Source organism: Drosophila elegans, unplaced genomic scaffold (assembly GCF_018152505.1).
Source record: "Drosophila elegans isolate 14027-0461.03 unplaced genomic scaffold, ASM1815250v1 contig_183, whole genome shotgun sequence".
NCBI lineage: Eukaryota > Metazoa > Arthropoda > Insecta > Diptera > Drosophilidae > Drosophila > Drosophila elegans.
The window spans coordinates 12,001,121-12,028,023 of record NW_024545550.1 but is presented as its reverse complement, the minus strand read 5'-3'; the positions used below and the strand labels follow the sequence as shown (position 1 = coordinate 12,028,023).

The 26,903-nt window shown below is 38.4% G+C and overlaps 5 protein-coding genes and 1 long non-coding RNA gene across 11 annotated transcripts in view; 3 read left to right on the top strand and 3 right to left on the bottom strand.

Moving 5' to 3' along the window:
- The window catches only part of LOC108141372 (venom metalloproteinase 3), a 49,752-nt gene extending 32,223 nt beyond the window's left edge, over positions 1 to 17,529 (bottom strand). The window contains exons 1-3 of one of the 5 annotated variants that reach the window (XM_017264705.2): positions 16,618 to 17,529; positions 10,449 to 10,569; positions 3,540 to 3,989 (exon numbers count right to left, since the gene is read on the bottom strand). In XM_017264705.2, the coding sequence (XP_017120194.1) occupies positions 3,540 to 3,989; positions 10,449 to 10,517 (519 nt within the window). In that variant the 5' untranslated portion in view covers positions 10,518 to 10,569; positions 16,618 to 17,529. The remainder of the gene's footprint in view (positions 1 to 3,539; positions 3,990 to 10,448; positions 10,570 to 16,617) is intronic. The other 4 variants (XM_017264703.2, XM_041707663.1, XM_041707662.1 and 1 more) reach the window with 4 other exon arrangements.
- On the bottom strand, positions 6,207 to 10,439 carry LOC108141373 (S-phase kinase-associated protein 1). The gene has a single exon (XM_017264709.2). The coding sequence runs from the start codon at positions 9,359 to 9,361 to the stop codon at positions 8,891 to 8,893; it is 471 nt and encodes a 156-aa protein (XP_017120198.1). The 5' UTR covers positions 9,362 to 10,439; the 3' UTR covers positions 6,207 to 8,890.
- A 1,925-nt stretch (positions 17,530 to 19,454) lies between the features above and the next one.
- On the top strand, positions 19,455 to 20,420 carry LOC121466858. 2 transcript variants are annotated; one of them, XR_005977026.1, is made up of 2 exons: positions 19,455 to 19,512; positions 20,061 to 20,420. It is a non-coding gene; the product is annotated as an uncharacterized LOC121466858 (long non-coding RNA). The 2 variants fall into 2 exon arrangements; XR_005977025.1 differs by lacking the exon at positions 19,455 to 19,512 and adding an exon at positions 19,711 to 19,869.
- Positions 20,421 to 21,563: 1,143 nt separating this feature from the next.
- LOC108141294 (putative HVA22-like protein g) lies at positions 21,564 to 22,366 on the top strand. Its single transcript, XM_017264561.2, has one exon. The coding sequence runs from the start codon at positions 21,659 to 21,661 to the stop codon at positions 22,364 to 22,366; it is 708 nt and encodes a 235-aa protein (XP_017120050.1). The 5' UTR covers positions 21,564 to 21,658.
- Positions 22,367 to 24,317: 1,951 nt separating this feature from the next.
- Positions 24,318 to 26,847, bottom strand: LOC108141495. The gene is made up of 3 exons (XM_041707402.1): positions 26,582 to 26,847; positions 24,671 to 24,835; positions 24,318 to 24,608 (listed from the first exon to the last, which is right to left on the bottom strand). Exons 1-3 carry the CDS (start codon positions 26,693 to 26,695, stop codon positions 24,453 to 24,455), a joined length of 435 nt encoding a protein of 144 aa, XP_041563336.1. The 5' UTR covers positions 26,696 to 26,847; the 3' UTR covers positions 24,318 to 24,452.
- Positions 24,973 to 26,128, top strand: LOC108141494 (putative HVA22-like protein g). Its single transcript, XM_017264911.2, has one exon. The coding sequence runs from the start codon at positions 25,160 to 25,162 to the stop codon at positions 26,069 to 26,071; it is 912 nt and encodes a 303-aa protein (XP_017120400.1). The 5' UTR covers positions 24,973 to 25,159; the 3' UTR covers positions 26,072 to 26,128.
- Positions 26,848 to 26,903: the final 56 nt, after the last annotated feature.

Below are 26,903 nucleotides of genomic sequence, written 5' to 3'. Positions count from 1 at the left end.
CTTTTAAAAAATAGATAGAGAGAGAAAGAGAGAGTGGGACACAGTGAGCTAATTTCGAATTCATTCAGCTGCCAAATCGGCCAGCTCATTAATCATGCTTCTCCGCCGTCGACAACAAGTTGGAATCGTTTTGCAATGACAAGATACAATTTTGCGTCTTGTGAAACGAGTGCAGCGGCGGCGGCGGCAAATGTGTGGCATGCAGCAAAGGCTTTTACACTCACACACACACACATACACACACTATTTCTTTAATTATGCACTGCGCGTTAGCACCCATCAAAAATGCATTTTGAAAACTTAATTATTTTGCTTTCAGTTTCACTTCGACTGGTTGGCGTGCGATATTGAATGCAGTTTGGTGGGGGGAGGATGGAATCACTAATGCACGCTTAATGCCCGAGTTCGTTGCCTAAGTCTTTCGTTTGTGGCTCGATTTTATGGTAATGCTCGAACCCCAATGTCCCGATCGGGCAGGTGGCCAAGCCTCAGCCGAAGGGGATTGTTCTTCTCGCCACAGTCATGATCCACGAGCAATTGGTCATAGTCCACTACTGTCTGCAGATTGCTATCGAAGTAGGTACCTTGGGTACTTCGTGAAAACCCGGATCAGTTGCCTTCTGTTTTATTACTCCAGCCAACAGGGAATTTAAGCCAAAAAAAACAAACTTTACTTTAAATACATGTTACAAAATAAATGGCCAGTTTAAATATTAATTGATTGTAAGGGTTATAGTAAGAACATTACATAAATTTAACTACAAATATGTAAATTTATTTTTTTTAGTAGTTAGTCTATGATGTTTTCAGCATTTATTTTTCTTAATTATTTTTTATTTGCCAGTATAATCAAAATATTTTTGTTGCCTACACTTTCTGGTGCAAAAATCGCATTTACTTGATTTAGCGCTCCCCTCTTTTAAGCCGTTTCCATTTTGCCAGATACCTGTGCGACTTTTGTTTTCATTTCGCCTTATTTCTGATACTTTTGCGGCTGCACTGACCTTTGTGTGGAGCCTATCGCCTTCATCGATTGAATGCGGCAGTGGGAGTGCCGAGCAACGCCTTGTGTTTGCCTTTTAACTCCTTGGAATGCCTTGGTATTAAGGTAAAGCTTCGAGAGTTCGAGAGAGGGGTGAAAATGAGGTTTCCACCTTCATAGTTGAACAGAGAAATTTTCACCGCAACACAAAAAGTGATTGCACTTTTATAATTTAATTTTAATTTCCAATCGAAAGGCGAAAAACGCAACATTTTCCCTGAGCCTTAATAGTTTTTGTCAAAAGTCAAAATAAATAACGAATCGGGGTCAGTTCTTCAGGCTCGATATCAATGGGAAATTATTTTTCGGTACTTTTGCGGTTGGCAAACAATAAAGCAGAAAAAAGATACAGAATGCCAGAAATTAGAATAAATGTTTTTCATGGCATTTTTTGTTTCCTTTGACTGTTTGACTGCTGTTAGAAGGTCTCTGACAAAGTGCCGCCATTACCAAAAGAAAAAAAAATATCAAAAAATTCGACATAGAAAACACTGAAATTGTTGTAGTTATGTGGTCTATATCTTGAGGCCATTTGTTTGTGGCATGAGTCCAAAAAACCGAAAAACAAAAATAATTGCCAAGTCACAAGATTCAAAAGGGGAAAATGCCTTTGCGTGGGTTACTCAATCTTGCGCAGAAAATGCCCAAAAACACCGCTGCAGCTTATTTCGGTTTTAATTAAAAGTGACGACAAAATCCGCTAAGAAATGAAAGAAAAGTCAAACGAATCTTTCCGCATTTCGTAGTACCAGGCTTAAAGCTGAAATTATCACACATAAATCACAAAAAAGGCAAAAACAAGAAGCTAAAAAACTCCACAGTTGGCAAAGTCCAAAGACATAAGAGTTCGCGTCGCCGACTTCATTTCTTTTTCGGCTGTCGCCTGACATGACATTTCACTTTCATTTCCGAAGTGTTGTGTCTTGCATTCAAAATTATGTTGTGTTTGCAGTCCGCCCTCCCCCAGCGACGGTAATAACCGCCGAATATAAAACTCGTAATTTAAAGTGCGATCAATTGATTGTACTTCGTAGGAAAGAAGCACGCCCACCACAGCCGCAGAAAAAAACAACAAAATGAATAATGGGTAAATGGGAAAATTAAATTATATGTACAAACAGGCCATGAAAAGGCGTTCGACGCCAAAAGAAAGTGAACCTTATTGGTAATTACAAAAAAGTCACGTTCATGGCTCAACTCGACTAAATGAATTTTATAGGAACTTGTGGGTGGAAAAAGTAAATATTAATACTTTTAATCCATTGTTATTTTCGATCCAAGCACGAAATCTAAAATTGACTGGCATTATTGTACTGATAAAAAACGGTAAAGAAAATAAAAAAGGTTAAGCTCTTAAGACTGTTACATATTGCAGTCAATCTGTTGAGCTGATTTCCGTCCGTCCTTGACTTTAAGCCAGATTAATTCGATGCCGGCGTGATTATTTTTCTCGCTTTAACAAAGAAATGTAATTAAACGTGAGCTCAAAAGTGTTTGAGTAAATAAAAGGAAATCTCTTTATCACGTGGCCAATTAATTTTGATTAGATACGTAAACAAGCAAATGCAGTAACAAACTTTTAAATGCCAGAAAAACAAAGTTACGCGTAAAGTTGTAAAATAAAAACAAAACCAAACAAAACAATATATAAAAGCCCAAAAACGAAGCGTTGATAAAAGCTGAAACAAAATATCTGCCTACCTCAAGCGGAAGTATGGCGAATCAACAAATCAGAAAACGTACAAAGGCAAAACGCAACAAAATGCGAAGTAGTAATTTTTTTACGCTACCCATTATGTAACCAATGAAAGTGCAGTAAAAGAAAGACTTGTAAGGAAATTCGTACAACAAAACGCCAATTTAGGGCATGAAAATATATGACATACATACGAGGGCCAATAAAAATTGAAAATAGTTTCAGTAACACAAACTAAAATGGGAATGAAGAAAGGTTACGTTGTTTTGGATAAAGTGGGACATGGATTTTGTTGATTAAATAAAATTTAGTTTTGGAAAAGATATGTTGCAAAGATTGTTGCAAAATTAAATAACACAGTGAGTTGTTTTTGATTTAGTTGATATTATAATATTGGCAACCTTAGCAAAACACATGGCAGATTGATACATAGCTTAGCTTTTTTTACTTTTATAATATATTTCATGAAATTATTAAAAAGCTTTAAGGAATTTTTGCAAAGTCTAGTCTAGAGTTTTTTATTTAAGGAGATAATTAGGGTAATTAACTAGTTAACTTGACTTTTTTGTGGGGGACCACTTGAAGAATTAATTTATCTTTGTTATAATTAGTTAAGTACTTCCTTTTCTAAATCGTAGGCTAATCTTCTTTCTCTGAATTTGTAGTATTTGTATTTCTGATCTCATCGTAGGCAATTCTTAATTAATAAAATACGGTTTTAATTCTAAAATTTAAAAATGTATCACTAGATTAGACTAGCATTTTCTCCCCAATTAAGTCTAATTTAATTGCATGACTCACCTCTTCGTGAACGATCTCCTGGAGGTCAAGGCCGTGGGTGGCATTGGGTTCGCTGCCCACCGTCCACATGCGCAGCTGGTGGGGCGCGCCCTTGAAGAGTCCTTGGGTGGCGCGCAGACTGAGGTTCAGGTGCTGGCCGAAGGCGCTGAAGGAGACATTGTGCGACTTGATGGCACTCACTTCCGGCCCGAACAGGTGGTTGCCGCCCGAGGACATGGCCTCGTGCTTCAGCTCGCTGTAGTAGGCATTCTTGCTGAGATCCTTTTTCACGTGATGGGGCGGCAGGGCGGCGTTGACCTTTGGCCCCTCGCCGATGCTGCGCCGCCGCCGCTGGTGGTTGTGGTTGTTTTCATGGTGCAGCAGCTGGACAAGCTCATAGTGGGGCACTGCGTCATGGGTGTCCACGTGGAAGACTGACTGCAACTGCTCCGGCGACATTTGTTTGTGCAACTGGAATTGGAATTGGGAATGGAAATGGAAATGGGTGAGAGAAATCAAAACGATCGCATGGACAAGTTGCCCTGGGCAATGGCTACAAATTGTAGCAATTGTCAGATGGATAATTGAAAAATGATCAATAATTCAATGCAATAATCGAGTGTTTGCCAAGCCTTGTTGGCGCTCTCACTGGCGGCGTTTGCTCGGCTCGTGTTTGCATTGGACCCCTCAAGAGCTATCTGGAGATTAACGACTAAGCCAGAGCCAAAGCCAAACGCGGCTGGGTTTTGAGTATCTTCGCTAACTGGGTCAGGGTCAATGCGGCGTTTGATAGATTTATTTATTGTGTGCAGACACACATATATTTAAGCACTTCCGAATCAAACGAATCGAATCGAACAAGAAGCAGAAACAAATATCGAATAGCAAGCTTATCCGACTTGCGTGTAAACTTTTTCTTTATAACCGCATGTATTGTGTGTGTTGGCCATAATTGCGAATTTCAATTAAAATCAAATTAATTTTATATTGTTATTAATGGACTTTTAATCTGTGCTTATAAATAGTTGTATTCTTCTATTCAGTTTGCTCACACACACAAAGAGTTTGGGAATTCCAACTTGAGTTTATTTTTATAAATGAAGTAGTTGGCACATGTTTAAATTCATTCATAAACTCAGTTGGCATACCATTCTAAATGACATTCTACATCAATCAATCTTGGGATTTTTTTTGGTTCTTACATTTCTGCATTTCCGTTTTATTTATCTGCCAAATCTGCATCTCACTTGCAATGGAATCAGCATCAGCTTCAGCAGCAGTGGTGGCAACAAAAACCAGATCTGTTACAGGGTCAAAGCTAGAGTAGGATTTCCTTAAACAACGTCTAAGACGCGAGCGCAAAAACAAAAGACTCAGGCAACGAACTTGCTGCCAGCAAGCGGTCGGCGATTTAGGCAAATTTCTTGCATTTATTTGCCCAAAATGGCCTAAAATGAGTCAGAAATGGAATTACAGCAAATGACGACAGCTCCGGACAAGAAACAGTCGAAAAAGAAGCAAAGCACTCGCAAGACGAAGGTAAACAAGATAGCGAGCCGTCTTGGCCAAAAGTACAAGATTCACTTTTACAGTTAAAACCCAGAGGTGCTGAATGATGATGACACTGGCGGGCATAACCGTAAGCCCGGCTTAATGATTCTTTTATAATTGAAACCCAAGCGGCGAGCTGGCAGGTGAACAAACGCCAGAAGAAAAACCAGACGCTCGCTCAGACGCACGGGACAATGCCAAAGAGTTTTTACTTTCATTTGAAACGTGTTTTCGACCACAGACAACAGGAGCCAGCTGTTGGGGTCGCATTGAGCAACTTTTGCCATCATCGTCGTCGTAGTCGTCGCCGTCGTCGTCGGCGTCTTCGCCCCATTGAAAGTGAAACTGAGGCTTGAGAAAGGAAAACAGACGCAGGCAGCTACTCTTTCGATGAGGCGTTGAGTTTGCCACTCGAGTGCAATTGCGGCGAGTCGAGTAGTTGATTTCAGTTGAGTCGCGTCGAGTGGAGTGCAATCCCTGGCCATAGGGCACTTGGCTGGCCACATTTGGAAAGTCTTGCACCTGCAGCAAATTACAATTATTCTCGTTTCATTTACCCTCTCTGTATGCAAATACCGCGGCGATGTGACCACACCCAAACACCAATCAACACTTAGCTCTCCGGCCCTTGTGGCCAATTAATCGCAATTAAAAACAAATGAGAGAGAGAAAAAACGCTACGATCGGCAATTACGAATTATGCAAAAAAGGCGGCATCCAATGAACAAGATCACCAGCGTCGATTAGAGAACCAGGGCTGCCAAAGGTTCAAAGCTGCATAGCCAGGAAAACAGTTTAAAGACCGAAAATGGGCTGAACATTATGTAAATCATTGATAGGCATCGAAAATTACAACTCCAAAGGTGTTGAAAGAAGTGGTAAATTCAGCCTCAACAAAACAGACAATTGCGAATACTTAATTGTAGCTAGTCAGCAGGGCTTTTAAGCTGCCAGATTAATTATGAGTTTAATTTGAGTAATTAAATTTAACATTATTTTTGTTTTCTTGGACTCTGTTGTTGTCCACTATTAAAAAAAATTGATTTTACAAATTATTTTTAAAGTACATTTAATTCTTTAAATAATAATCATAAAAGTCTTGTAATTCTAATTCCTCACAATTTATTATTTGTAATTATTTTTAAAGTACACTTAAATATTAATCAGAAAAGTCTTATAATTCATTGCAATTCATTATCTGTTATTATTATTATTATTACTCACAAAATAGTAATAATTCTTCGCAGCCAGGAAGCACTAATGATTTCTTGTACATGATATCATATTTCCCAAGACTCTTAGCAAAATGTAGTTTATTAAGAACTAAACTGAAGCCAACCAACTGCATCTAGAAGTCCAACGAACCAAATCCAGCCCTAGCTAAAGTTGTCATTCGATTCGATTGGTTGGCAGTTGCCATTAAGTTGCTGTTTACCCAGCTATTTGTCCAAGCTTAAGTTTGATTTTATTTTCGGTTTTCGCCGAGTGCAATGACGGATATTGTGAAATTTGCGCTGTTCGTAATTTGTATGGCTAGCTGGGCTGCTGCTGCTGCTGCTGCGCGGGCAATTACTGAAATTGTGCGAGATTACTCATACGCCCGGTGTGCAAGTACAACGCTATAACCGGCATGACGACGAGTTCGACTTCGATGGCGGTGGTGGTGGTGGTGGCAGTGTCTACCAAGTGCAATCAGAGTCAAGTCAAAGTAAAAGGTGTAGCCGCCATATTAACGCAAAAAGTGTGCTTCAAATTGGCTCTGGTTGAGGCCAATACACTGTTTATGGCCAACAGCGGCCAGCAGTGTTTGTTTCGCAATTGTTTTCCTCTCTTTCCAGCCGGTCAAAGTCAACAGCGGCAGACGTTCGAAAGAGTGTCACTCGACCTTTCGCGCAGTCAGTCAAACACAAAGAAATTATTCACTCACAAAAGCCATGAACGGCTATACAGGCGTTGCGGATTTTGAAGATTTTGGAACTTGGGCTTGGGTTGCAAGTTGCGGGTTATTAACTATTCACCAAATTGCGAACTCGTCGGCGTTCGTCATTTTTCCTTCCATTTCCTTGGGTGTGTTGACCTTGTCGCCACGGCTGACAAGCGGCGGAAATTAGCAACCGCTTCTGTCGGCGTTAAATTTTCAGGTTTTAACTTCTCCCATTTTGGAATTTTGTGTTTATGCCAGTGATTAGCAAAGTGTGAAAAGTTCAGGGTGTTACGACACCTTATCCAAAGCGAATTTTGGGTGATTTGCTTGTTTTGGTAAATAGGGTTGCTAATGGCAAAGAATATGCTATACCAACTTCAATGTCAATATCACAGTTAATATAATTATTATTATTAAGTCTTTAAATATTCCTAGGAAGTTAAAAACCATTAATAGAATCTGCATAATATCTGCAGTTCCATCTTTGATAATCTCTTAATGGAAAATTCTTTACTTAGCTTTTTGGCAATTCTTTCGATTGCATAATATCTTAATCAGCCGGCAATTACTCATTCGCTGACATTCCCCCGATTTTCCTATAACCGTACGCACACACACAAACACACTGAAAAACAGCGGGGAGAACGTGACCCAAGAACCCAAGCGCTCAAAAATGATTAAAATAAAAGGAAAACCAAAGCTTGAGCCGTGACAAAGAGCTGGCAACTGTAGACAAAAGCAAAAGGAGTAGATCAGTAGCCAAAAAGAAACGAAAACGATCCCAGGAAAGACAAAAACGAATCGTGCCACAGGCCGTTCTGGATTTCACAATTAAAGGCTTAATTTATTTGGCCGGCAATTGATAGGCCAGCAAACATTTGGATATCTCATATTTTTTCTGCATTTCTGACAGCACATAAAACAGAAAAAAGAAAACATAAAAAAATAAAAACAAAAGCAGCAAACGCTGCTGACTCATTCGAATTCGAATCGATATTCTTGTGGTGTTTTGCATGTCTCAAGTCGGTTTTTTACATCACTTTTTTTCATGCTCGGCTGGGATTTGAAGGGCCTCGTCAAAGTTGTTAGTCTGTTTCTTGTTGGTTGTTGTTGTCGTTTCGGTTGTTGTTGTTGTTGGTGTAGCGTGTCAACTTTAATTGCAGTGGAAAACGGAGACGAAGTCGTTTATGGGGCACATTTTTTATGCCAGCGCCATTTATGCGGCCATCGCAAGGCTAAGGGGTCGATGTCTCTGCCAAAGCTAACTTGCTCCAAAAACAAACCGAAATATCATGGTCTTTGTTTTAAAATTTCCCAAAGAGATTACAAAAAAATGTTAAGAAAATATTTCTAAATTAAATTAAAAATCATTTTAAAGTCATAAATATTTGTCTTAATTTCAAGATTACTACAAGTAAAGGCTAAAATATCGTAAACTTGAATAAATATTTTTTTAGCGTCATAACCAATTGATTTATATTTAGCTGCGGAAAAATATAAAGTGCTTAACAAAATTCTTTAAAGGTATGGGACATTACTAACAAATAATCAAAATAAAGCTTACAAAATCTTTGATATTGATATTTGCTTTAGTTTTTAAATGCACTTTTCAATAAACTGTAGTAAATGAATTTATAACAATATAAGAAAATAACCCAAAATCGTTGTTCATTTGCACTCCGTATTATAATAATATCTAAACTATTTTTTCAAATTAATACATTTTTATTCTTGCACCTGCCTCATTCAATTTATCAAATAAAAACCTATTTGAAGCCTTAAATATGTTTCTTAATTTCAAGATTACCACAAGTCAAGAGTTAAGCATCTAAAATTTAAATAAATATTTTTTAAGTGTCATGGCCAATCGATTTATATGCATCTTAAAAGTACTGTGCTATTGCTCGGTGAAGAGTGACTGGAACTCGGCCAAAGAGGGTATCTCGTCCAGAAACTTGCTAATCTGGGAAACTGGGTCTCGTCTGCTGTGGAAGACGAGTTTCATGGCACAGAGCTTGTACAGCCAACGGATGTCCAAGTAATTGGAGCCCTCCATCAAGTCGCAAATAATCTCGATCTCGACGCGTAGGAACTCTTTGTCCCAGTCGGATGTTTGGAGTTCGATATCCACGGCCGAAACCGGTACGTTTTTGGCCACCCAGGCGGGCTCTTCGTGACCCTGGTGGAATTGGGCCCACAGTAAGATCTTGAGCAGGACATCGCTGCGAATGCCGTGCAGCGGGACAACAAAGTCTTCGTCCTCTGCATCCTGGCCAAGGCGACACATCTCCTGAATGACCAACGAGCGACCGAGCAGAGCCATGTCCACTTCAATTATCCTGCCATCTCTTGTCTCCAGACGCACCATTCTCTAATCGAAATCTGCACTCGGTTGGGCCTTAAATATTTGGGAACTGGCAAAGTCATGGCCTATTCATCACTATCGAAAAATTTTCACAAATAATTTGTAGTACATTGAAAATCTTAGTATTTGTTATTCTTTCACTATCTTTATTTGAATGATATTTGCAAAAATAAGTTCCCTAGCACAAACCCTATTAATATTTGTAATACTATTTGTAATGTTTTATGAGAAAGAGTTCACAAAGTTGACATTTCAACGGCTGTCTAAGTTTCAATATAAATGAGTTTTAATATCAAGTCTATTTCATTTGTAGGAAAAAAAGTCATATACAAGAGCAGTAGCTTTATTATTTTAACAGCAAGTTGAAATTGGATAAGAGACCATTTCTGTCTGCAGGAAATTTAAAGCGAAGCTGGTTACTGAATTAAAACAACCTTGGACTAGCTTTAATCATGAAATTTTCCTCAGTCAAAGCCAAAACATAAGTGACAATGAAAGAGAAAGAGGGGAGGGCGGCTAACAATTAACCAACGACAGCAAAAAGTTGTAGCAATAAAAGTAAATATAACTAAAAAGGGGGAGGAGGCAGACTGAAATTCACTTGAAATAATTACAAGAACTTTTTACGTCTGACCTTGGCCATAATTTTGCTGTCCGAGCTTTTTCTTCAAAACAAAACAAAACAAAACCAAACAAAAGCCAACGTAAGCTGTGCTGGATTTCAATGAGAAATACCCATACAATCGCGCTCAGAAACAGAAACCTGGGCCAAATCACACAATGCCAATGCTTAAACGTTTTATTTCTAACGTCGACGACTCTCTCTACGACTCTCCGCTCTGTTTTGTAATTTAATTAATATACAAAAAATGTTTTTGTATTTCTTGAAATGCTAATTACGCACAATGCGAATGACAATGAAACCGCTGACTGGCGGCCACTTGTTGTTGGGTTTTTTTTAAGCCGTTAAAAGCTGACTTTAAGTGAGTGCCCAAAGGTTATTTAAATCGCATTGAATTGATTGATGGGTTCTTGGGCTCCGAATGGACGTGATCGCAGCCATTGGCCTTCGAGCCGGGCAAGTACTTACATCTGGCAGGGCCTGGCATACTGTGCTGGCCAAGAGGAGCGCTGTGATAAGGACCAACGTTGAGGACATCTTACTGTGGCGGTCGCCTAGGGTGCTAAGGTTATCCTTAAAAATGCTTAAACTGTAAAAAAATAATAGAAGACAACATTAATTACTGAGGAGTTTTGAAAAAAAGAGGTTAATTGGTTGAAATAACTTAAAATTTAAATAATAATAAGTTTAAAATAAGAAATACCTTAAATTTTATGAAAAGCCATTTACGATGGTTTTTCTAGTTAAGCAGGGGTAGCACTAAATGTATTTCTTTAACAAAAGTACTTTAATATATCAGCACAAATCAACAATAATTACAGATAATTTAATCATTTTAAAGGGACACCAATTAATCAGCTTCTCTTAACTGTTAACGATTTCTTTAAGCCAGAAAGTCATGGTATCTTTATCTGGGCTAAGCAGATATAAGTGTTCCATATATTTTATGGAAATAAATTTATTTTCCTTATTTTAGCAAAATCTGATAGCACCCTTCAATCGTAACACTTAAATCTATCCTTTCCCAACCGCTGCACGCAATTGCAGCATGCAAAATATTTATTTCCAAAATAATAGTTTTACTACCTCACATAAAAACATTTTTTCCCTGCCCACAAACCTGTCTTGGTCATGCTCAAATGGGCATTATGTTTGTAAAACAAGTACAATAAGCATCGGTTGTTGCAACTTTAACGCTTGTTGTTGCTTCAATTAATATTTACTTTTATTTTTGTAGAAAGAAAAACCTAGTTTTCTGGCCCGCTGGCTGAGTAATTAATTGTTGCATAAGGCCAAGAAGCAGCCTCGAAGCAGCTATAAAACAATCTTGTCCGGCCCTCTTGTTGCCTGTGTTGCTTGTGTTGCTGTTGCAGTTGCACATCCGCCCGGCATCGAATGCGGCTAATTGTCAATAATGATGCAGCGATGCGTGGCAAGAGGCGAACAGCATCCATCGCATCCAAACCGGCAACAACATGGCCAAACCTTTTGACAAACCAACCAAGAAAACAAACAGAACTGACCAACAGCAACAACGGCAACAACAGCAGCAACAGCAACAACGGCAGCTGCAATTTCATGTTGCAACTTCTCAGCGGCGTTTACGACAAATTGCATGACATTTTATATCCCCAAAAGTTTTGCACAATTTGCATGCAACATGCCGCAAGATCTGCCGTGGCCCAGTTAAAGTCGAAGAAAGTCTCGCCGGCGAATCAATCATCATCAATCCTAATGAAATGTTCGGCAAAGCAATTGCCAAAAATGGGTGTAGCTCAGCCCAAGGGCAATGCCCCAAAACATTTACCTATGGTTTTTCCTCAAATTGTAAGTCAGAGTAAGCTACAAATCTTCAGACCAAAGAAAGTGCAATTTTCAGGTGGCAGGTGCTGAGCAAAAATGGTAAGAAACATAAAAAAATATTCAAATATATTTATTACCAATTAAAAGACTTAGAGCACAAACTTAATTTTATGGTCTTGGTAATGAGGTAATAAATTAAACAGTAATTAATAAATATTTTTTATGAGGACCAGACATAGAACATCGTTACAACACACTTAAAACGTTGTTAAAACATAAAACATAATTCCAACTTTTGGCCAAAGGCCACATGGCTTGTGCACAGGTGTAATAACTCATAAAAAAGCAGCAAAGCAAAGTGCAATTTGGCAACCTTCAAGGTAAGACTTTCACCCAAAAAGCCAAACACGAATTAAGAGCATTGAAGAGTGTTAAACGAAAGCCGAGTAAATTGCATTAGCTGCAGCCAAGTTATCAGGAAATTTGAATGCACATAAATAAAACTGAAGCCAAAACGTGACCGCAAATAATCTTGTATATATTTCGATTCATATTTTACAATACACACCAAATCAGATGATAAACAGTTATGAGGCAAGCGAACGCAGGCCAAAAAGATGGCAACTTCATTCAGTCTATCATTTGCATAATTAAGGTCGATTAGGGTCGAATCATTTGCCATATGTGTGTGCCCATGCATAAATCTGAATCTGAATCTGAGCCAGCTCAAGGTTACGGCTATGGCAAAACGGCTATTTGATTTATATTCAAGCTTGCATAATTCCCGTTCATATTTTTATATAATTACGGGCTTTAGGAAAAAATATATGTGGATAAGTAAAAAAGATACGCATCATCAAATGTCAACCAATTTCAAACAGAAGCTGGCTCAAAAGTGTGGAAACGGAATTGTGCCAAAAAGCCGCCGAAACGGGGAGACAGCAAAGCAAGTTGCATTGTCAGCTTCCGCATAATTATGCCGCTCGGCCATATATTTTTTTTTTTTACTTTTTTTCCCCCGCTTTTTTGTGGCTTTTGCTTTTACCATAAAGTCAGCGTCTGTTTCGGTTTATGGGAATTTTTTGTGTGTTGCTGCTTTTAGCTTTTGCTTTCTTAATGAATTTGCTGACACAACCCTCTGTGCCCGAGTCTGTTGTAAGCTCGTTGTCTCGATCTTTTATTTTTTGGAGGGCGTCAGCGTTTTCGTTTTCGTTTAAATTGACATTGACAATTGGCCAGCACCTATCTCCGGATTGACAGACACAGACAAACAGCTGGTTTTTCGGGGGAACCTGTGTCAGCACCTGAATCGGTAGCTCTTCATTTGGCTTGATAATGAACCCATTTCCCTCATTTATTGCCAGCCTGTCTGCCAAGTGACATTGGCTCAAAGAACGGGGCGAATGAGTAACGCTGCGCACCCATTTCCCAGCTTGTCTGTAGCCAAAGAAGGCAAAAACAAAAACAAACTGGATCACACATAAATTGGCCCAAATGTGACATAACAAAGTTCAACTGTGAACGTTTTGCACAAGAGATAATACATTTTCCTTAATATTTCACCGACAATTCCGCTGCATGTTGCAGACAACGATCAAGTGGAGGTGGAGATTACGTAAAATGTCTGTGACCTGAACTTTTTGCATTTGCCCAACGTCTGTGTGTGTGCTTTGTGGAAAAGGGCGAGCGAATCTTTTGGCCATTGTTTTATAATGATAAAGCAATGAATGTGTGAGGTTTGGGAACTTGCACCTTGAGTTTTTGGCTGTCGAAAGCGTTGAGCTGAAGAAACAGCTGTGCAAATGGAGTTAATGACGAACAAAAAGAAATAAAGTATGGCCAAATGTCAAATACAAATATTTGAGTGAGCCCAATTTGAATTCTAGGTTCGCTGACATAACCCATTGAAGATCATGGCTGCTAAACTGGTTTCAGGGCCGCGGCTTAAATGTCCAAAACATCTGCTCCTAAGCATATTATTCATTTATGCATATTAGATTGTTAGCCAAGACCGTCCAACAGAGTTCTGCACACAACAAAGGCATGGTGCGTATACGTAATGTGCTGATGCTGGGGGGGGGATGGGTAAACAAATAAAGATACATCACCGAAAAACAAGTTTGAAGATATGTACCTTTTTTTCCTTCCCCCCCCAAATTAATAATTAAAATGCCATTATAAAATGAGCAGATATTGAAAAATTGCAAGACACGGTGGATACATGCGGACAAAAAACCAACCGCACTGCGTATACGTAATATGCCAAACTACAATAATTAAATTTAAAGATGAGCCAGCAATGACAGACAATGGCAAGCGAATAGTCAGAGAAAGAAAATAAATAAAATATTTGCCCAAAGAATATGCAACATCATAAACAACAAAAACATAAAACCATATTTCGGAATTGAATATTTACTCCTGTTTCGTTGTTGTTTCTGTCTTTTGCTCTTGCAATTATTGTTGCTCTTGTTATAATTTTTCAGCTGCTGTTACAACATGCAATGCCGCCAGCAACAACAACTACAAAAACAATAACAATAAACTGCACTGATTGCGTGCTGCGTCAGCGACGCAGTCGGCGTTGCGGTCGAAGTCGGAAAAGCCGTAAACCGCATGAAAATGAAAGTGAAAATGTAATTGAAATTGAAGAAGACGTCGGCTAAAATGTTTGACTTCAACTTTGCTTCGATTTGTGCGATGGTTTCCATGGCTTTTTAATATTATTTGCATTTATTATTTTTTCCGATTATTGCCTTTTGTAAGGCAATCGTAAACTTTTTACGTTTTAAAAGTAAGTCTAATGGATTTTGGCAATGGTTTTAAATTGCTAAATTGCTAAATCAATCATTTGATTTCGTTTTAAATGGTTTAAAATTTGCATATTTCATTTAACAGTAATAAATAATTCTATGTATTTAAAGGTAAATTTTTATATTAAAGGTTGTCATAAAAATGTACAATGAAAGACGTTTTAAAGATTTGTGTCTTCGAAATTTCTTCTTGTCAAAAAGCTAATTCAAAACAAATTAATTAGAGAAAGTCACTGAATAGCAAAACTATTTAGAGCTATGATTATGTGGGCAAATCTTAAAAATTGAATTCTTGCCTAAAGCTTTCAAAACATTTAAATACACTTTATACAAAATTTAACAAAAATTAAATACATACTAACAAAAGTAATATAATGAAACTTAAATAAAAAAAACCATTTACAAGCAAACATATTTTGCGTAAATAACAAAAATAACCTGGGTACATTGACTACCCTGACAAACTATTCCATGAATGTTAAACAAACTGAAATAGCAACAACAACTAAGTAAATTGAGTGGCTAGGCAACTGAAACAACACAACACAAATAAAAAATAAAAAACAAACAGGTTACTCGAGTTTCGTCTTCGCCGATGTCAATGAAAAAGCTAAAAAAGATCCCAAGAAACAAATTGCGGTATAAAAGATGAATTGAAAGCGAACTGAACTCCGAATCTGATGAATGATCGCTATCGAATGGCACAAATAAATGGGTGTTTTTGAGGAAATCCAGACAAAGCCCCAGAAGGGCTGTTGTTACGGCGGCTTCCAAAGAATATCAATAGCATAGAAAGTGGTGGCAAATCGATGGATATATGGCTATAATCGAACAAAGGCCGATCCGAAAGCTCAAAGCTCTCGCTTTTTCTCTCGCCCTCTCACTCTCTTTGTTGAAATCAAAAACTGCAATAATTGCAGCAAAAATAACTAAAATTCACTGCGGAGAGCAAAGCGTGGCGGGCAATAATAACTGTAGCAATATTACAAAATCGCATTGGTCCGTGGCTGGCAAAGCCAACTGAAAACTGAACACTGAAAAACACACCAAAAGCCAAACTCACACAACAACAATGAGATAATAAGCCCACAACAGCAATAACAACAAGTCGGCACGAAAAGTTGTTTCAGCGAAACAAAAATATAAAACAAAACCAGCTCAACTGAACTTAAAACTGGGAAACAAGCCCATTTTGTGGGCTGAACTAAAAACCAGACAAGAGTATTGTATAAAGTCGTATACGTGTATATATCCCCCACCCAAGACTAAAGATCCTGCTCTAGAAATCTTTATTTTCGCACTGAATCTGTAAAGGGACAAAAGTCTCTTACACTGCAATTTTTATAAATTTATTTATTTATCATTTTCAATCCTAGATAAATCCCCTATCTCTTCCATTTCCTTTTACTTAATTCACCAATTAGCATGTTCAAAATCAAACTCACATATGAAGTAATAATTATGACCCAAAACTTGTCTGCAAATTAGTAAAAGTCAACACAACATGTTTTTGTTATATGAGGTAATAACCAAAAATCAAAGATCAAAGAAAATTACGATTTTTGTAGATAGGTTTGACATGTGCTGACTATAATTTTTTAGATATGTTTTTTTTTAATGGAAGACTGGTGAAAGATAGTATACAAAAAATTATAATTTAACATTCTATCAACAATTTTACAGAAACAGATTGAAATGTAGAAAATTAAATTAAATTGTCTCAGATTTTATTTAGTATTTCCCTTAAACTGATATTAAATGCCACAATGCATACTTTAATGTACATTTTTTAAGTTACAAAATATTGAAAATTGTATTTATCGAATAACGATAAACGAACTACAAGAAATTATAAAATCATCCAAAAAATATATAAAAGAACTTCCTAAAGGATTGTTAATTATTAGTTTTTTCACTTTAAGTATTTCTACAAAGTATGATCCTTAATTCATCCACTCATTGTGAGGATGTTATAGTAAAACTTAAAATTTGTAACTAAAAAATATTGTTTAAGAACTCACCTAAGTTGGTTCCTTTTTGCTACACCAAACGGATTTTTATGAGATTTTCAAGTTTTCTACAGCACTTTCATATGCGGGCACAGAGCACTATCATTATCGATGCGAAGGGATTGTGAATATTTCAGGAATTTCTCAACTTTCAGTTTAAGGATGGCCGATTTCAGCGGTATATGTTCCGAGTGCTGTTCTGAACGCGCGGCGGTCTGCAGAACACACAGCCCGGGAATGGTAGGATTGGAAATCGAGATGCAAAGGTGGGGTTGGATCGTGGTCGGATTAGATCGGTGGCCGTTACTGGGACTAAAGCCGGAGCTATATATCCAGAATCGGGGCACAGAACACTCGCGATCGCGAACGGAACGGAAAGAAAGACGAGCAGCGATTAAGCTGGAGGCGGTCAGTGAGCAAAGATTAAATACGGCGTGAAATTTGCTTGGCAGTGAATTTTTTTCTTCTCATTCGCTTATAATTTTTTTTTTTCTTTATTTTTGCTTTTTAATTTTTTTGTAAACGAAATTTATTTTTTCACTCAATTTCGTTTCATTGCGAGCGCATTGCTTTTATTATTACTTACTTCTCCGCCTTCTGGGAGGGGGAGGGGGGTAAGAACACAAAAAAACATAAACAATGAAGAGCGCGGCGACAGCGACGTCGACGTCGACGGCAGCGGTACCAATAATACTGGGTGAGTGCGAGCGGGAGGCCAGCTGGCAGATTCACTTTTTGTTAATAACTCTTTTTACTTTTTTTTGCTTTTTGCACGATGCGATTACGAAAACGGGGTAAAACGGGGCGAGAGATTGCAAATTGAGCTTTGTTTTTTTTTGTTGGGGAATTGCACTTTTGAGCTGCGCTGACGTCACGATCTTGTCACTGCACTCAGATAGAATATATTGCATATATTATTGTGTGGCAGCTGTAACAGTCACTTTTGGGGATTTTTCGAAAATTTATTTTGAGCGATCTGCATAACCGTTTCTCGAAATTGAAATCGAAATCCAAAAGGTTGGCTCGTGGCTATGTCTTCGACGGTTTTTTGTGGCCGTCTACGGAAACAGGTCGGCGCACACTAAAGTTAACGCTCGCTGGGGCCGCTCGACGGAGTCCAAAACTGATCCAAAGCTGGCGGTGCGAGCGGGACGGCACCATCGGCGGTCCGAGAGCGGAGCTTTGGGCCAAACTGCTAGACGACGATCTGATCTGCTGGGTCTGCTGGGTGTAAGCCAAAGCCAAAAGCCTTGAAAGCTCGCCAACGAAAGCGAAAACATAAAACACTTGCGTTTTTCGTTCCATAGTTCGAGCCGAGCTTCGCTTTGAGCCAGCTTTTGAGTGAGTTTTGTTTCGGCCAAAACAATGTTGTGTGTTTCCAACTCCGTTGAATGACTCTTTGAGCCAAGTCCGCCTGATTAATGCTGTAAAGCCTCGCCTTAATTAATCTTTAAGCGGGAATCTTCGCATTGAAGATGTTACGAGTAATTCGAAACATTTGACATTGTTTAATTGGCGAAACGAATGCTAAATTAATTAAGAAGGTGTCATTTGGGCATTGACATCGCTGACACTTAGAACAGGAAACCGAACAAAACAATCGTGATCCCTGTCTAACGGTTGAGATATAGCAGTAGTAGATTCATCTAAAAGCTCAAAAAGCTTAAAAAAAAAATAAATATATATTAAAATCGATTAAAAAACGACAGTCCATAAACAATATCCTTTCTACATTTAATGAAACTGAAAGTTTAATTTTTAAACTGTGCTTTGAAAATAAACAGACAGATTTAAAGTGAAAGTATTAATTCAATACATAATAATATAACTATAATATACTTTTTAATTTAATTTCTATACTGGAGAGTATGTAACTATAGCTTTACGTTTTAACCATATAAGTTTTATTTTGATCAATTGAGGTATTTATTTTAATGCCCATCTTATTGAGAAATATTTTAAAATTCCTGTAACAATAGTTTAGATTCTATGACAATTTTTTGTTATGTGTAGTTTTTTCTTAAACCTTAGACCATTTTTATGACCCAGTGCAGTTTGAAGGCTTAATCTGAAAATTCTATACCAAAATCTCCTAATAATGATTAACCCACTTCAACAATCCAATCCAATCCAAAATTCCATTCAAGTCACTTCCCCCGTTTACAATCGAGACAAAGCAAACAAAAGCGATTTTTCAAAAGTGTTAGAAAAAATCGTTTCATTCACACCAAGTTCAATGGCAGTGCGGCTGCGAAATTGTTTATGTTCGCATTGATAAAAACTCATTTAACTCCCACGTGAATAAATATATAAAATATTAAAATCAAATCGTTCCATTCAAAGTGGGCCAATTAAAAAGGTAATTGTCACACATTGAGAGATCGATGTGAAGATCTCAATGGGCCGAGTTCCTAATAAAATCGGGGCACAGTGAACCGCCTACGTAAGTGCAGCAGCTGTGGCAGCAGGATCATCAAATGCTTTTTGGGTGAAACGGCAACGAACCGATCCGATCGCGTGGATGACTCAACGGATTCGCACGAGATGTGGGATCAGAGATCTCGAGACCCATCCTCCCACTGCGACCTCATTTGCATGCCGCGAACAACCCATGCAGATCTCATATCTGCAGCATTTCAGGCGACATTTAACTCGACATTAGAGATACCCATCTATTAATGAGCTGTGAGCTGTGAGTTCCACCCCCATTGGCACCCCTTCGCCTCCTAATCACCGATCTTTAAGCGCTGCCGAACAGGTTTCGTTTTGGCAATTGAACTCATTACTTTTATGCGGATTTCGTGTTAATTACTTTGCATTTGTTTACATTGCCTTTAAATTGCGCTGTTTATTGGCCAAGTCTTGACTTTCTCACAGTGCATCGCATTTGAGCATTTGACTTCGCAGGTATTAAATATTATTTGACACAATTTCCTTTGGCTTTTGGACAATTGTTCTCGCTTTTTGTCTCGTTCGAAATTGTTGAACCCTAAACGAGTTTTTTTTTCCTGGAAAGAGCTGAAGTAAATCGACGTGTGGCATACGAATTTTTCATTCTAATAAATGGGTTCCCAGGCTTATTGAGAGAAGATATCTCCTCGGTTAAAATCTGGCTGGATTGAAGATATATTGTGCATACAAATTTAAAACGTTTTCTATTTCTCCCTGTTTAATATCACGATTTGCTGAAAATTATAAAATAAATACTTACTAAGTAAATGAAGTGTTTAGGGTTTCAACACATTTATTTAAAAAAAAAAATTGGTATGAATTTCATTACTTTAAAGAATATTTTGAGCAAAATATTGACTTTTTGAGAGCTTTTCTGGTATTTAATAATTTAGTCAACAAAAAACATTAAAAAATGTAAAAGACGGAAGGTCATTGGTGAAAATGTAGTACCACCAGGTGTTCGATAAATCAAATTGTAAGTTTTTCACGTCCCATCCCCACAGATATATTAATCCATGTCAAGTCAAGGGGTCAATGTCAATCTGCCCGCATCGATAGCCCAAAAATTCAAAGCCAAAAGAGGTGGAGAAAGATGGAGGTTGGGCAACCGCAGATGAGGTTCGAATCGCCGATAAAAAGGTTAACAGATCATCGCATCCAGCTTTCAATCCCCACTCACACATATGGCCAGTGTTAACGAGGCGTCAGCGTACACAAATGCTACATAAAACATATAAAAGCAATAACATAAAAAGACCAAAAAACAAAACCCATTTAAAAATACATCCCAGCTGGATTCAATATTTATGTGTCTCCTCCTCCGAAAATTTCTACAAAAATAAACAAAGAAAAGCCATAAACAATTTGCATAATTTTCAACATTTAACGCTACTTTGACTCTGTTTTTGGGAGTTCGTTTGGAAATCTTAAAATCCGCCAACGAAATGTTTACGAAATTGTCAAACAAAACGTTTGGCTTATTTAAATGATGTAATAAGCCGAACGAACAACTAAACAAACTAATCTGGTTTAAGTTTGGATCAGGGGAATATCAAAAGTAATATCGAACAGGTGAAGCGGATAAACGAAGTCCCGATTTCAACTGAAGAAATGTTCATAAATTTAAGGGGCAGACAGGTCGAACAAGTTGAGCAAAATTGCAGCGAATCGATTATATTATTATTTCCATTATGTCAGGTCGAACCAACTGCTCGCGACTACCGAATGCCCAATGGACCCAGGCAGTGTTTTGGCCAAAAAGGCGCCGCCATTAATACAATCTGGCCCATAAACTGGGTCTCTTTCTCCCCCCTCTTCTGGTTTATTTTGGTTTGTTAGTCGGCCAAACAAATCTATAAATATGCATAAAGCTGGCTTAAAGACAGGCGCGCACACACGCGGATACCCATGGTTTTTTGGCTCCTGGTCTTGCGAAAGCCGCAGGCAATGCCCCAAGGCACTTAGCCCGGTTCAAACCGTCGCCATTTCGCGTTGCCACTGATGGCCAAGTGCTGGCCACAGATTTTTTGATTGCACTTAGAGCCGACTCTAGGAAGTGACAAGGAATTATTTGATTGTCTTTCGGTTTCATGGAATGTGAGCACAATCATTATAAACTATTTTCAGTGGGAAACCAATAGAAGACATGATGTCTGCTTATTATATTTCAGGCGGAAAATTAAGGAACCAATTAAATGGCAGATACACTCAGAATACTAAATTCCTTGGTTTGAGGAAAAATTTCCTTAACATTAGGAATAATGGCCTCAAAGTTGAATGTCATTACCTAAAACGACTGCCAAGGAATTTATTGCCTTTAATTTTGTTCCTACATTTTTTATGGAAGTCTCAAATTTAAGGCAATTATTCCTAATTCTAAGGCAATTTTGTCCTATAATTAAGGCAATTTAGTTTTAGGCACATTGTTCAACCAAATCTTTTTCAGAAAATAACGATTCCTCGAATATAATGTCTCCCCAGCTTATTCATATCACATATTTCAAGCTTAGCAAACGTACTTTTATCAAATACAAATATAACTTTTTATTTTGTAAATTTATTTTGTTTATTCAGTTCTCCTGTAAAATTGGGATATTCAAGAATGTTGCGTCTAGTATATATATATTATGGAACTCTGTGTCCCGGCTGGACCACTTTGAGAGCTTTAGGCCAGGGCCAAAGGCACTTCATCGTTCTCTGGCTGAAATATTGGGTAATCTATGCCTTGTTGCAGGGCTTTGGAGTCCTCACAGATTTCCTCATTGGCTGGCTGCCATATTACGCTGCTCTCAAGCTGATACTGTCCATATGCCTTTGGTTTAGTGCCCCATACAGCACCAATCATCTATATAACTTTATAACGAAATACGTTATGGAGCAACTCGAGCCAATTATCGATCGAGGTTTTCGCTGGCATGGAGCCCTTGTTAGGAAGAACTTTCACAAGTTTATGCAACTACCACTGGTACTTACGGTTATCCCCAGGGATTTGGACGAACAGAGAATGGAACCCCGACTCAACGACGATCTTTTGAAGCGAGAACTAACCCATCTTATGGCCGAGATCGAAAAGGATGAGGCCGACAAACGGCGAAGGCACAAAAGGTGTATGAATCTCTGTACTCAGAATCTGGCGGAATCTGGAAAATGCCCAAATCAAACTATTCCGCTGGACGGGTTGGACCGCGAGTCCATGCACAACATCATCGACTATCTGACCCAAAGATTGGAGGATCAACAGCCGGGGGACAATAAGCCATCCATACCTTTGCGACGCAGCAAGAGAATTAAGCCAGGTCATGCCAAGTAGACTCGTGAACTACAGTGTTACTTGTTTTCTTGCCCTTGCAAACGTCACCGATTAAATGCGGAATCTGATCTGATCGGTTCGGATTGGTGGTGATTCAGTTTTGGGGAGTTTACAGAAGCAGCTGCCAGTCTGGCGCGTCTTTCCATTAATCTTCAATTAGAAAAGTTCAATGCCAGAGGACGGGGCATGTTAATTGATTCATGGATCGGCGCCAGGAATCGATGATCCGACGATCAGTAGCAATTTGTTGGCCAATGGCCCACCATGTAATTACAAATTGGCGAACAAAATTGTGGCCGATAAATTGTTGAAAGCGAAGCAGAACACTTGTGCCGATTTTGTGGGGATGCAGCTGATTAATTGCAAACGGCGAACGGCAGGCGCAAACAAAAGACTGAAGCAACGAACTTGCGACTTTTGGGGGAATGCTGCTGGCAACAATCTTAATGCAATTAGCACACTATTAATCTTGATCAAAATCCATAATTCAACAAATTCGCAATAACAACCGCAATGTAAATGACGCATTCGTATGACCATTGTAAAGCAATTTGTTTCAATTTTGTTTATCGATGATCTTTCGGGGATCCAATTCAGTTTATTGCGGCTTGAACAACATCTCGATGGGGGTCAAAACAAATTCTAAAACCAATAAAGGAGTATATCATTTAAAAACAATTTATTATTTTATTAATTTCCTGTATTTAATTTGATTTTACTGATCAATAAATAACAAAAAGTGTTAATTTTGTTTAACAGGAAGAAAATTTGTTCAGCGCATTAAAAATAATTAATAAGTACCAGAAATGCAAGGTTTATTATTATCATATAAAATACTTTGCTTAGTTTATTAGGAAAAACTGCTCATTAAAATTTATAAGACTTTTAGAAAGTGTTTCAGATATTTTTAAAAATTTACCTTACCTTTAACTTAGCATTATAATTGCTTTAAAATTCGTGTTTTTATGCACAATGAGTTCCCAGTGCAATGCTTAATCATTTACATTTCATGATAATTTCATCAGCTGCCTGCACCCACATCGAGGTGTCATTAGCTTCTTACCAAAGTTCCTTAGCCTTTGGCCGCACTTTTCTCACTTCTCAGATTAAATGCTTGGGGTAAGCTCCATTTAAATTTGGGTTAATCAGCGATAGCGATAAAGCGCGCATTGCCATTGACAGCATCGAACAGCACAACCCGCAAAACAGAGTGCCAAATAAATATTTACATTTACATATTTTGTAAAAAAAAAAATACAATAATAATAATAATGTGCAATTAATAAATCGGCTTTGTCTCGCATCGCTAATTGTTTGTCATTAATTTGCATAACAAAATTAATTGGCGGCATTTATGCAAATCCCAAAGTGCCACAAAATGTTACTTCCTAGGCGATGTGCCCAAAGATGACACCCCAGTGGAGCTCAGAGCCAAAGCCACTTGAATTGAAGTTCAAGTTTTTGCAATTGACCCACAAATTAATTATGCATGCATGCTGGTAATTGTGATTTTTGCCTTTTTGCCTTTTACAATCGAACACGTAACGTTCGTTCGTTGCCCACCATTATTTTCTGCGTTATTTCCGTCAACATTTCATTTATTAGACACAATTACAATTGATTTGGAGATTGGGTTTCGATTGCCGAAATGCCTGCGAATGGTATGGGAACCTTTTCTTGATGGCTTTTTGAATGCCTACCCGAAATGTCATGAGCGTTCAGCTTTGGGCAGGGTCATAAAGTCGAGTCGAGTCTGATTGGGTCTGTGTGTGAAAGAAATTTCGGTTGAAAAGCGATCTGAATCAGAATGCCAATGATCCTGACCTTGGAACAGCCAGAAATTAATTAATAATAAAATCAATAAATTCAATTTCCACGTGTCCGGACCATCTATACATATTAAACTCAAATAAAATGCACTCATTAATAATTTTAATTAAAATCCGTTTATTATGATTACAAAGGGATAATCAAATCCGAAAGCTCTTTAACGGCCAGTTAACAAATTTATTGCAAATTTATTAATTGGTTTATTGCACCGCAACTGAAGTTTATTACAAATATTCGACTCATGTGCATGGCTTTATTAGCGATATTCGGTTAGTGTGAAATAAACCTTAACCTGGGCTCGTTCCTTTTGGCCGAAACTGAAGGTGGTGAACAGACCATAGTCCCCAGATGGCAGGGGCATCATGTCCAATACCTTCACCGGAAATCGAAAGTGCTCCAATATAATTTCAGGCTGACAAAAAATATTAAAAAAGAAAATTTATAAAAAGTATTTTAGGCTTAAGTACAACTCACTGGTATTGGGCACTTGTTAATGTTGGTTCTATTGACGAAACTGTTGAGAATAATATTGATAAAGGGATGATTTCGCTTCTCCAAGTACTCGCACACATCCGACTGGCAGATATTATACAGAAAAGGTTTGTAGCCACTCGCTTTTTTTAGTAACTGCATGCGCATCTGCAGAAAATTGATTAATTATTATTTAATTTATTAATTATGCATTATTAAAAATCCAACTATAAGTTATTTTACCACCAATGATCAATAAGTATGTAACAAAGTTTAAAGTTAGGCAGGCTTTGCTTTTCACTTATATTCTAGCACTGGATATTTTGAAACAGTTTAAACGAAAGGTTTTCTGTGCACACAACTGCCAACTTAACTGCCAAATTTTGTTTCATCACATGCATAAAATTCCGAATTGTCGTCGAAAGAACAGACATTAGTCTAACCATTTAATCTAGATTAATACTTTGGCCAGAAGGTTAAGCAAAGAGCTGAATGCACATCGAAATGTGTTTGTTCAGCTGTCTCTCGCGTTTGTTGTTCTTCGTGTATGGCACTTTGGGACCAGCATGGCACACCTACAAGACCCTCAACAACGGCGATACGATGTTCCTGGCCTGGGCCAAGTACTGGATAGTGTATGCATTCCTGGTCACCTTCGAGGTGCTGGCCGATACCTTCTTGTCGTGGCTGCCGCTTTACATGCCCACCAAATTCCTCCTGATCCTGTGGATCGTCCTGTCCGCCCCGGCGGCCAATGTCTGGATCTTCGATGCCGTCCTTAGTCCGGTGCTGGCCAGGCGCCAGGAGCAGATCGATCACTTCCTGCACCGCGGCCAGGACAAGCTCCTCGGCGACATCTTCGTTTGGATGACGCAGCTTTGGTTCCGCAGTCAGACCTATGCGCTGCCCTTTGTGACCCACCTCTGGTCTAGATCGAGCACAGATAAGTCAGGGGACTTGGTGGAGGCCACTGGAGTTGGGGCATCGGAGGATCCAGACTCGGCTCCCGCTTCGGTCCGTACATCAGCCCAACATCTCTCCAGCTACTCCAGTCCCGTTGGCAGCCTATTGGGCGTCAACGGTGATGATTTCGAAGAGACTCAGTTGGGCGTTACAAGGGCCACCACCGATCTGCACTCGGCTCATTCCCTGAACGATCTGGTCGAGAAGAACATCAAGTTGCTGGAGTCATCGGGCATCCTTAATCACCGTGTGAAACGTAAATCAAAGATTTTCAAGCCGTCTAACGAGGAGCTTGCCACGAAATTCAACCGGAACGATCAGAAGGAGGAGCTATATGACGACGTTGAGGATCTGCTGGCCAACTCGATGATCGGGACTACCGACAAGGAAGTCGGTCAACGACAATCTATCAACCACCTTTTATATCAAAAAAACCCTTAATAATCGTTTAGTTGCTGAGTTATTGCTTAATATAAATAAATAGATTTTTCAGTCTAAGGAACTGCCTATAAATTATAAAAGAAGCTATCTTAAAACAAGAAAGGCAGCAAACTTCGGTAAGCCGAAGCTCTTATACGTATGCATATGTATTTCGATTTATATGGCTATAGGTATGTTTAATATTATTTTCAGTTCAATTATTCGATCGATCCTATGGCAGCTATATGATATCGTTTTCCGATTTGAATTATATTAAAACCGCAGATCTAAACTATTAAATTATTTTTATTTCCAAAAAAAAATTTTTTTAATAAAAATTATAGAAGTTACATTTTTAAAAGTTTGCTTTTTTTAATATCCATAATTCTGAAATGTTTATGAAATTAACTGAAATTATAATACCCTCTGCAAGGGTACAATTAGAGTTACAACATTTATGAACCAAAAACCAGTGAACCAAAACAACAGAGCTAACCCTTGAATTCTGTAGTAAAATAAACACATGCTTACCGATATTGGTGCTTTTGGCCATTGTAAAATATGGGCCCTCAGGCTCATTTCGACCACATCTCTTTTGACGGCGTACAATCGACACTGGGAAACGGTGGCAAAGCTTTCATCCATACTCAAGCACTCAATGTTTGTGAACTTGGCAACTCCTTGGACCTGGTGTGTGAGCTAAAAATTGATTTATAATCGAAGCCAGATTAAAAGAGGACGTGCCTGTGAAATGTACCACAGCCCGATCCAAAGGAAGAGATCTCTCAACGTGGCCATAACTCCCGATTCTGAAATACGATTAGTGACTGATGACTGGCGTCATTTCGGGAGC